Source organism: Lycorma delicatula, chromosome 2 (assembly GCF_047948215.1).
Source record: "Lycorma delicatula isolate Av1 chromosome 2, ASM4794821v1, whole genome shotgun sequence".
Lineage (NCBI taxonomy): Eukaryota > Metazoa > Arthropoda > Insecta > Hemiptera > Fulgoridae > Lycorma > Lycorma delicatula.
In genome coordinates, this window is record NC_134456.1 from 71,920,768 (window position 1) to 71,933,035 (window position 12,268).

A 12,268-nucleotide genomic window follows, 5' to 3' on the forward strand; every position below is an offset into this window, starting at 1 on the left:
CAACCAGCTACCATAACTTACAACCCTCGACTATCAAATTAACTGAAGCCTTCACACAAAACCTTTCCTATATCTACCTTGAATTAGACTATGCACTCAGATCTTGAATGAGTCTTTTAAACACTAAAAATGCTATCATCATACCAACAAAACAAGTATTGATCGCAACAAAACAATTTTGTCCTCCGATTTAATTTACTCAAAGTCCTCTGTTGATTTACTTAAAAATCAAGAAACAGATTCACAAATTTAATACACCTCTAATGGAAATTTACCCTATTTTTCTCTATTGTGATCCACTTTCAGGAGCAAGGTCAATGCCTACATCCCCCCCCCCCCGTTCCATAACAGAGTTCTCCACACATCCATTTTCATCCTAACAGCAAATATCTCAGCTAACCGGGGCTTGATGCCAAAATACCCATCTTGTTGAAGTAAGCACCCAGGTCAACCCCTACCCACCTGGGTTGCTATTCTATCTATTTATAACAGCATCTGACTCATTCAGCCATCTTTTGCAGAGCCAAGAATCTAAGAAGCCAGCAACTATGTTTCATTCCCTTTTGGTTTTCCAATTAACTTGCAGATAAAAGCCAAAATGATTCTTGCAAGCTCTCTAACTACTTTGGTTCATTCAGCTTCGTACCTGGGGCAGACATGGTGGACATCATCAAGACCCGGACGCTAGCCTGAATTAATCAAACCAAATCTGGCCAACCTATCTCAATAAGCACCATGACCAGAAAGAAACTGTGTAATATGCTGATTGGGGGAAATCCATCCAACTACCTGCATACTTTTCACATCAGGAAAAATTCCATCAGCACATCAATCTGGTGACAGCATACTCTATACCTCAGGTAAAGATTATAAAGTGAACAAACATCATTACTATTTTCAGGAAAAGCACCTCTGACTAGTATTTATAGCAATATAATATTTCAAAATCTACGAAATTGCTTTAGTTTTAATTTATTAGATTTTATATTGTAAAATAAAAAGCTGTCTTTTATTTGTTTTACAGGATAAGTGAAAGAACTTTCCTATTGATTTGATATGTATTCAAAAATTTATTTTGAACAATAGAAAAATACATTAATTTGTTGTTTTTTTACAACCTGGCCTCATTTTTTGTATGGATATGATGTATGTAAAGGACCTGAAGTTCAAGAGACATCAGTCATTATTATTTTCTTTGAGAGTGAAGATGTTTAATATTTATCCTTACATTTAACACTGAACATCCTTACACTAAGAGGGATCAAAACACAGCGATGAATTATGGTAAACTGAATCGGAGTGTCATTTTACAGCAGAACAACCCCAAATTTCAGCAGGCTTTTTGTACTGATATACGTTAGTACTTTTAGGACAGTGAAGAAGGCAAAAAAAAATTGGCTTTGCTCCTTATTAAGTCTGTCATGGATTGCTAAGTTTCTTCAAATTAATTTTGAAATTTAAAAAAATAACTTATGACTTATGTAAGGTTGCCTACAATTACTATAGTAATGGCACATAATAAACAAAAAGTGAAAGAGAGATATAAACCTTTTGTTTAACAATAAAAAATATAAGTTGTCTTTTTAAACAATATTCTGTTTTTTAATTCATCTAGTAGTTTAAAGTCATTCTACATTCCTTTCTGTTACTGGTTTATCATCTAAGTTCAGTATACCTACTACCACCTACATCTTCAGTTTACTTTGTTAATTTATTACAAGTTTTATGTCTATTATACTCAAGAACGTAAAAAAATAAAGTACCTTTTTAATTTTTAATACTTTTATTTACTTTTTAATATGACAGTGTTTTCTTCTAACATAATATAATCTCAATAATCTAAGTATTAGAAACAATAAATACTAATTTTAAGATATAATTTATTGTTTAAAAGGGGATCTTTATCAGAAATTAAAACTATCAATGCACATTAATAATAATAATAAATTAGCAAACAAGTACTTTAATCCAACCACTTTAGTTCTTTTTCATGAACTTCATGGAATTCAATATAGTAGTGTTAAATTTGTTTTCTAATTTAATTTAGAAAGATTATTTTAATAAATAATATAGTAAAATAAATTATACAAATTTATTTATTTCCCTAAAAATTAACAATTCCTATAAAATAAAAATATCAAAGTAGATAAATGCTGGCTAAAATTTAGCTGCGTTGATGAAAATATTACTTACCAAAAAATAATTAAATCATCATTCTGAAATAACCCAGATTCAATACTTCTCAGCAAATATTCCCTTCATTGAATTATTATTAAAATAACAATTAGGATCACGTGATCTGTTCTTGCCACATAAATTTAGTGGAATATTGAGATTTATTTTTAAGTTGTATGCTGATTTTCAAATGGTCTTATTCCCTTCAGGATTCTCAATTTAGGTTTTTGATCAATAACAGCTATATTTGGAATGAACTTAATTTTTAATTAGCTGCATGAATAACTTTCTAGTTTTGAGGAAAAATAAATGCAATTACATTCTATTAAAAACATCTCTTATCTTATTTTTATAGTCCATCAAAATAGCTAAAAAGTTGGCAACACTGGTGAACACTGGATGAACTTTCATGACATTTATGGATAACTTAAAAATTTAACCTCTCACTACCAGTAATAAATTAATCTACTACCAGTAATAAAATTATCTCTACCTAATGACTTACCTATTTTTATATTTATTTTCTTATATAAAAATGTAGCAAGTTTTATAAAATTAACTAAAAATATCTCATTTGCAATATTTTGGGGTTGCTGGTACAAAATAAATACCTCTTTAAAAATTTACCCCAACCCCTATGCTTTTAAGACTGAAACTACTATTACAGAGTGTTCAAAAAGTGACACAACCTTATGAGAAAATTAGTTATCTTATCTGATAGGTAAAACATTAAAAAAAAATAATGATTTACCAATTAATATCACTTTTATTTTTAACGGTGTTGTTACACTAACCCCTACATTTACAATAAGGTTTGGTAAATTTTATTACTGTAGGTTAACCTGTCACTGTTTCAAGATATAAAGTGAAGTAGATACTACATGGCAACACAGGTATGAGAAATCAGATAGATAATACTGACATCCTTTATTATATACTTTAAATCCAGGAAACTAAGAGTGGCAGTTTTATACTGAAAATCCATTTATATTAAAATAAAAATAAATTCTTTTTTGTCTCTTAATATTTGTTTTCCTCCTAAAATATTTTTGAGGTTGAGCAATCAGAATTTGAAGATTTTTGCGGTTTAATTTTATTTCTAATACCAATCTACTAAGGGCAATTTAATGAAGAAATTTTTAGGTAGTTAAAATTCAGTACTTGAGTGGTATTCAAACCTGCAAATTCTAGATGAAAAATAAAAATTTTACCACCCTATCCATAAAGTCAACCAAATTGGAAATAAAAAAAGTAAAATAACAGAGATAATGATTAAAATTAATGTTTGTCCAAAAAAATTAAGAATTTAGGTTAATTAATTTCTAACAATAATAGCACAGTAAATTATTATTTAGTAATTTAGTTATTTTATGTTTGATATCTACTGCTGAAGAGGGTGTTTTGATTATATAAAAAAAATAAATTAATAGATTAGGTATTATTTTTTTCTCTCTAAATACACTACTGCAGGAAGTAAGCTAACGTAACATGCCACGCAAAGACTGGTATATTTAAAGAAGTATAATATAGCTAAAAAGTCAGTACTAACTGCAATAATATTAAATGACATAAAATTAAATAATTTTGACATAAAATTCACGACACTACTTAGCAATAAGTATTTGAAAAACTTCACTTATAAAAAATAACACTGAAATCAACAAAATGGAATGCAAGGATAGCAGAAAAGTTTTCTATCTCCCTTCTAATCGCAGAACCTGGACAAAAGTCCCTTGGTGCTGAATCTTTCTTTTAATAGGAGGGTAATTATTTATTTAGTGGCGGTTATATTTATTTTGTTTTACTTGTGGATGGTATTATTTTCTGCATTCCAATCCTTTAGACCGGGAAGAATTATTGAACGGAGTTGTTAATATAATATTGCATAAGACATAATTTTGATTAGTATGAGTGTAGCACTGATTTGACTTATAACTTGTTCGTTTTCTGAGGCATTCACAGTCACGAATGGAATGGTGTTGTCAAGTTTAGACTAGGCACGGGGTCCATGCTTTCACAGTCTCGGTTTGTTAGTTTGAGGGAATCATGTTAGGTTGGATGTGAAGATGTCCGTTTGTGGCCTACGTGAAGACAAAATCTGATTTGTATTTTACTGATGTAAATATCTGCCAAGCCATTTACATCGGTGGCATCCCGATCGAGGCTGGCTGATGACTGTGAGATGTAATCAGTTAGAGGGTCTAAAGGTGTCCTCTGGTAAAGCTCCTCAGGGCTCGGAACAGAGGGAATGATGTGGCAACCAGTAACATCACAAGGTGGATGTCTTCCCCTACGGGGTTAGTATGGTAATATAATAGCAGCCCCGGTTTATGATATTATCAAGATTAAAAACGCAATTAAAATGTCTACATTAAAGCGCAAGATTAAAAACATTAAAGGATTCAGAAAGTTTTCTGTTAAAATTGTGGTGGAGCGGCCTCTTCGCCCACGCTTGATAATTTATGATGTGCCAAGGAATTTGGGTGAACAAGACTTCACCGATGCTCTTAGATTTCAGAATACAATGTATTCAGCGGGTAAATTCAAAGATTTGTTCAAGGTTATTTTCAAGGCTGGTAAGAGGGACAGTGGCAATGTCCACTCTGTTGTTGAATGCAACAAACGGTTGCGAGCTGATTTTGTAGGTAAGGGTCGAGATTTTATCGATTATTATTTGTGTAAAATCAAAGACTTTAAAGATAAGCCGTTGTTTTAGATGCTCAGGATTGGGGCATACAGCCAAGAACTGTAAAAAGCAGAACTCTGCTTGTACTGCAGTAAGGAGGTTCTTTACATTAATGATTGTCCTTCCAAGAAACCGATGGGGACTCTGGCTTTTGTACAGTTGGATTTGAGGTTGTATGCAAGGCATACAGTGATGTTATAGTTATTTGCAGAGTGACAGGTTGAATACAAGGACAATGTGATGGGGGCGATGTACATTGAAATAGACGACTGTGTCTGTATTTGTGTACAGACTCAAGGCACCGTCCGAAGAAGGCGGGGCTTTATGCTGAGGATGGCTGAGGGAGAACATCAACGCAAGCGCTACAACACAAAACGTCCGAGGGCATTTTGAGGACTGCAGGTAAAGGCTTAGGCCTAGGAACTGCAGGGATGGTGAGCTACCAGGAAAGCTCAAGGTCGGCAATTATTAACAAAATAAAAATTAAAGATGAACTTGAGAGACTAGCTCCGTGAGAGTGTCATTCTCCTGGCGTGATTCCCCTTTACTCCGTCCCTTGAAGTCCGTTCGATGCTAGAGCTTTCCGGCCTAGCAGGAATGTACTTTTCGAGGCTCTAGATGCAGTGCGCTCCTTTTCTGGAGGTAGTCACATGTGCTGATGATGAAATGATTTTGGGAAGGAGGAAAAAGCTTTTGATCGGATTCCAGTCTTTGGTAGTAGGCTGATTTTCATTCTTCTTCCTTCTTTTATTCTTTAGTGTGCATTTCTGTAAACCGCCATTGTCCTGTGGTCCTGAAAAAGGGCAACACAGGGAAAAGTGAAGGCCTCTTCTTTCTTCTATTGGGTGGCTGCTGGGCTTTTTTCTTCTACAAACTCCACTGTTCTTTGGCGAAGGAGTTCTTCATCTTCTTAGGTTAGGAAAATAAGATAGTTTGAGGAAATCACAATATGCATACAACCAATAACTGGTTAATACCTATCCCTAATGGGTTTTATTAGGCATTGTGCAAACTGTTAAACCTTTATTGCACCATCCTAATTGGTACTTAAGATGGTTTGACAAAATAACTTATATTATTGAAAAACCTACTTTTGTGAGAAAAATTTCTTACTTTAATAGTTATCATTTATCTTCAACCCAAACTAAGTTGTTGGTTGCCCTTATTGAACACAATTTCAGTACAGGCCTTCTCTTATTGATTTAATACAGGTATAAATATTTTATTTCTCATCATGTTATAGCTTCATGAAATTCACTTTCATGTTCTGATTTATCACAATTCTTTATCATTATTTTGTTCAGAGTGTCTGGATTTCATGGATGATAGAATTTATAGTATTACAGTGCTGTTACGACTGGTTTTTTATATACATAGTAACAAAATGGAATAAGTGTTGATACTAGAATACATCAATAAACATTCGTTACTGGGGTGTTTTACACAAAGGAAAAACAACAAGATTGAAACGATTTACCTGTAATGATGAACTTGATGTGGTATCTGCCAGACTACTTGGAACTGAATTAGGAGATGCACCACCATTTGAAAACATTCTTTTATGGGCTAACTTGAACTCTTCCATTAATTGTTCATGTTGCTGAACCTTTTCTTTATCAAGTCCAGATCTTACAAGATCCAAATTTCTTCCTCCATTAGATTTTTCACACCTCCCTAACTCACTTGTCTCACTAGCTCTCCTCTGAAACAATTTATTACATAGCACAACTTTACTATGTTAGATTTCCTTTGAACCATCTGAACAACAGATAAATGCATAACTAACAGAATTATTAAATTTCTACAAACAAATAATTTAATTTAAAAGATTTCATTTCAATATTTATAGAAAGTAACATTAAAAGCGTATTTTTATTCGACAGGCTTTAATTGATGTTTGAGATATTTCTAAAGAAATTCACTTTCTTGTTCAGATTTATTACATTTCTTTAACATTTTTTTTGTTCAGAGTTTCAGGATTTCATGAATAATCAGAATACTCAGTTTTACAGTGCTGTTACAACTACTGGTTTTATTATCGCTGTATTACTGGCAATAATAATAATAATATTACTGCTGGTATTATTATTGCCAACCTCCGTGGCTGAGTAGGTAACATCTTGAATATCAAGATGCTACGGTCATTAATCTGGTGGAAATTGGTAGCATATGAAAAGATGCCATGCATGACTGGGATTTGAACCTGAGACCTCCACATGAAATGTCCAGATTAATCACCATAGGTAGCCCTCTTTTTCATAACAAGATAAGGAAAACAAAACATAATTATTTTTCAAACTTGCTACAGAAGATTTGTAACAAGGTGGAGAAAGTGTTTTAAATAGGAAATTAATCTGAATGCAATTGTTTTTCAAAAAAATTTTAATTATAAAAATGTTATATATGTAAAATTTTATGAATTAATATTTCTTTTTAGAAAGTAAGAGAAGGGTCACGATTTTAAGATTATGCATTTATAGAAGTGTGTGATTAGTTAAAGTACCTAGGGACCACTCATCAACAGATGACTGAGATGACAAAGGTGTATTCAGTACAAAAATGAATAGGAAATGATTGACTTGATTGATGAAGTCTATGCTATTGAATAAAAGTATTAAAAAATGGCACTAAAAAATAGATATATAGGCACTATCGATAATCAAATAAACATATAGGTAGCTTATTGGTAAGAAATTTGGGTATTTAGGAAATCATCGAAAAAAGATTAAATAGTGTGGAGATGGAGATGTGGAGGATGTGATATGATTAAAGTAGATAGGATTTGGAATGAGAGGTAATGAATGAATAAGGATGGATGTCACCAATTGAGTTACTGATGTGATAGAAGAAACAACTTCAGTAATATGGGACAAGAGACATTTGGCAAGGAGAGACTTCTGCTATGGGTGTGGAACTGGGCTCCTTTCAAGCACAAAGAAAGAAATGGCTTAGACTGGTGTGGAGAGATGAAGTTGAGAATGTGGTAGAATTCTCATTTTCAAAAGAGTAGAAGAAATTGGTGGTTGTTCTGTGAGAAACAGCTTGAAAACTATATCAACTTGCCACAAAAGTAATGGTAAGATAATATTTCTTCCTTTATTTTTATTTTTTATATAAAAAGATTCAGTATTTTTTTTTTTTGTTTATTTCACATAAAACCATTGCTTTATAGCTGAGATGAGGTCAGTTTTTTATGATACAGTTAACTCTTCTTCTATTATTTTTTATTTATTTTTTGACGATTTCCTACCTATTTTCAATCGATTAATGTTGCCAGAGTTGTTGCTCGGTCCCTGGAACACTTAAATGTAGATTTAAAAAAAAAATGTTTTACATTTCTGGTACTACAACACGGCTTAAGTATTTTTGAAATAGTCCATTTTCTAGCTGGAACAGTTTTTGAAGCTATGCAACATGCTCTGCTTATAGAATATTGATATATTCATACTTTTTAATGTATCATTCTCTGAGACTAAGGAGTTCGTAGAGCTTTCAAATGTGAAACAATCCTAAACAATTTTTCTAGGGTGTTAACTGGTTGCTGCAATCTACAGACTGCTTAAGTTTTTTTATTTGATGTGTTTGTAATATATACAGAGGCAACTGTTTTCCCCTGAAAATAAAACTGGAATTCATTGGAAAATATAACATTTTTCTGTTCAATTTTCTTTGGTCTAGTTTACGTATGCTTTGGCCCATATAAGACGTTTTTACAAGTAACTGATTTTAATATCTGCTGTTTAGCTGGTCAAGGAGCTATCCATTCTAGTATAACAGTCTATGTAGGGCAACTGTCACATGTTAAATTGTTCCAATAATGGTAAAACTTAAATTTAAATTTATAGCATATATAGAGGATAATTTTTATTGTTTTTGGTTCATTACATAATCAATTGATTTTTTCTCTGGACTATTTCTTTGAAACAAAAAGTAATAATAAAAAAAAAAATAATAACCATTTACCAGCACTTAAGTTAACATAACTCTCAAAAGCTATTTGATGTATCTCACCAGTAAATTCCAAAACAGAAACAATTTCAAAATGTTTTCTTAAATTTCTAGTCATTATTTATATTCACTATAAAAAGTACACAAAATATGAGTACGTTATTTTGAAATAAAGCACTAAATGGATTTTCACAAAAATTATATATTATCCATCAATCATTAAAGCAAAGAAAAAATTTTATATTACCATGAAAACTTTTTAGTTTTTACAAAATACAAAAATAATACATGTACTAAAAATGAAGAGTCTTTTTATTCATATGGCTAAGAAAACTTGATATTATAAAAGTTCTGTAAAAATAACAGGATAAATGAAGACATATATTTTCAGAAAAAAAAGATAATCAAGGCCAGTAATCCAGTGACTCAAAGAAAGTACCATAACCACACTTCTGATCATGCACAGCATTACACACCCATGTACCATGTACCAAAGAGAAAATACTGAAAGTGTTAAATATTTGTTCTAATAATTACAGTAATTTTTTAGTAATAACTGAAATATTAATTCATACAATCAAAAAAAAATTCTCATCCCAGGAATCTGGGATGAGGATTCTGCCACTGGGCAGATTTCTCATCCCAGATTCATTTTAATTTCTTAATTCTAGGCCAGTCAATTAATAAATTACTTTATTATTACCACCATTGATTTTGATAAAATCTCAGGAAGAATTGTGAAATAATAAAAACCTAAATCTGTAATATAAAAGTACTAGTTCCCCTAAAAATATTTTTTAATGTTTTTTTATTATGGAAATTTCTTTTATTTGATGTATTTCTTTAGCAAGAAATATATATAGAACATTGCTTTAAACATATAATTTGGTATTATTGTATTTATTACAATTTTCAGCAAGACTACTGACGATAATTAAAATTATTCTACATTGTATAGGCACAAGTGCATAATTTCAACAAATATTATAGAATTGTAACCATTTAAACTGCTTTATTTGTCTGCTTTCACTAATCATTTCAATTATGCCAACAGTTCAATGAAAATGCATGACATCTTTTCCTAAAAAGTGAAGAAATTCAGTGCAAAAGAAATTTGATTTCTGGAGATTCCCGCCTTTCAAGTAAGATCTGAACTAGTAAGTCAGACTGTGTTTTTAAAAAGATATTTCATTTTCTTTGTATGAAGGAATAGGGTAAGATTTGCTTCCTTATATTAATCTATTAGATTAACATGGTTTCAGCTAACATATTAATCACACTAACTCTATGGTGAAGTGAAAATCCTTTCTAACAGAAGTTCAGGATTTAATCCTAGCTGGCTATGTCTTTTTCATATGCTATTAAATCTATCCCACAATATAATTAAATTATATAATCAGGAATATTATTAGGATTTCTATATTTAACAAGTGTCTCATTTAACCAATTTCAGAATTTACAGCATAGATATGTTCATAATTTTATATACTCTGAGAAGTTATAAATATCTTGTTACATAAAACAGAATTTAATGAAATAGTGGTAATCAATAGTAACTTAGAGTTAAGGAAGAGGTTAGCCAAATGTATGGAGAGCCTTGCTGTATGTAAGTAAAGCATTGACAATAAGAAAGAGGGAAAGGGACTGACTGGTTTGATGTTTTTGAGTTATGGATATGAAGGAGGATTGGGAAAGTAAAATGAACAGATAAAGTAAGAAATAAGAAATGACCTGCCATCAGGCAGAACATCAGATAATGATGAATAGCAGATACAGTGACAGTAAACACAGTATTAAAAACAAATAACATATCAGAAGTGCAGCATCATGTTGTAGTAATTTTAAATAATACTGAAATCATAAAACACAATAATTTATTGGATCAATGACATCATAATAACATTCATTACAAAATAACTTTGGAAAATATAAACTTGTTACAATCAATATACAAAGAAGCAAAAGTTGCCATCTGTTTCAATGAAGATAAAGTAGAGGTAAATGTATGAAAAGGTGTATAACAAGGCAACACTATATCACCCATGCTCTTCTAGCCTGCCTCAAGAAGAACTGTTGGCAGGTGAGCTAAATTAGCACTTGAATAAATACACAGGTAAAAAGATTGTCAGAATGAGTAATTGAAAATTTAAATAACTTAAATGAAAACCTCATATAATATGTGTAATTTAAGTTTAATATTATTGAGTAATTAGAAGAGTAGAATATCAGAGTACTTAAGCTACAACAAAATATACAATGAATGAGGCATTAACAAAAATCATAGAATAGTGAATCTAGATATAGTATGCTATATAAAATAGTTCTTATTTCTATTCATTATTCTGCCTAGTGATCAGTATTAAGAATGGTTTAGCTCACAGCACAAAATTTCCTAACTCTAACTGAAGACTATTCTTTAAATCATTTGAAATAGAACACAAAAATGATTTTTTCTTTCCATGTAAGACTTATGGATCATTCTGATCTCATTTTCAGACTACATTTTTCATAGGATGTTTCATTGTTGTAATACTAAGAAGTTGCAGTAAAATACTTCCATTATTGCTCAAAATAAGATCAATATTAGTTTATAATAAAGTAATTTTATAATTAAAAAAGAAAAAAATTAGTTTTTACTTTTATTGTAGAGGCTCAAAAAGCGACAAAAGCTGAGTTTATCATTTATAAATGCTCCTTACTTTCAATTATAAACTACACATGTATTTAAGTTTTATTTACACATAATGACTGTAAACCTAGATACCAAAATATCTAAACCTATATCACATAATATTTTTCAATAATACATATATATACATTTGTATGTATTACTTCACAAATTATAAAACAGTATGTTTTAATGTAATTATAGAAAAATATAGAATTCAATACAAACAGAAGATGCGGGATCCTGTGAAAATCGATTATTGGAATTAATATGGTAAGTTTAACTTAACTAATTATTGTGTTTTGGTGGTTTATATTTAGTATAATATTAAATATATATAATTTTTTTTTTTTTTTTTTTTTGCTGTACTTCAACAATTTTAATAAAAAAATGTTGGTATTTCTATGAAAAGTTAAAAAAAGAATAGTTATGATTAAATAACTTATCTGTAAATTAAGTTTTAGTTAATTAAAATAAGTCTTTAAAGTCCATATAACTGATCAGATTACCTAAATTAAGATGAAAATGGATAAAAGTTATTGAAATCATTAGATAAATTATATGACAATTTTGATTAAACCTTTTGTATATGTTTATTAATATGGCAATAAATATGGTCTAGTAGTAAATATTTCTCCATTTTCAGTTTCAATTTCAAATTCACCAATGCCAGAAAATATATGACACACTTTAACAATCAAATCACTAATAAAAATAAATCACTTTCAAAAACAAATTGGTACTTGCATATTAGTCCGTCAATCATAACCATAATGATCCTGTAACTTTGA

At 30.4% G+C, this 12,268-nt stretch overlaps 1 protein-coding gene across 3 annotated transcripts in view; it reads right to left on the reverse strand.

Moving 5' to 3' along the window:
* The window catches only part of LOC142318898 (uncharacterized), a 419,416-nt gene that overhangs the window by 35,529 nt on the left and 371,619 nt on the right, over positions 1-12,268 (reverse strand). For all 3 annotated transcript variants that reach the window (XM_075355545.1, XM_075355544.1, XM_075355543.1), the window contains exon 13: positions 6,339-6,563. In XM_075355545.1, coding sequence (XP_075211660.1) covers positions 6,339-6,563 — 225 coding nt within the window. The remainder of the gene's footprint in view (positions 1-6,338; positions 6,564-12,268) is intronic.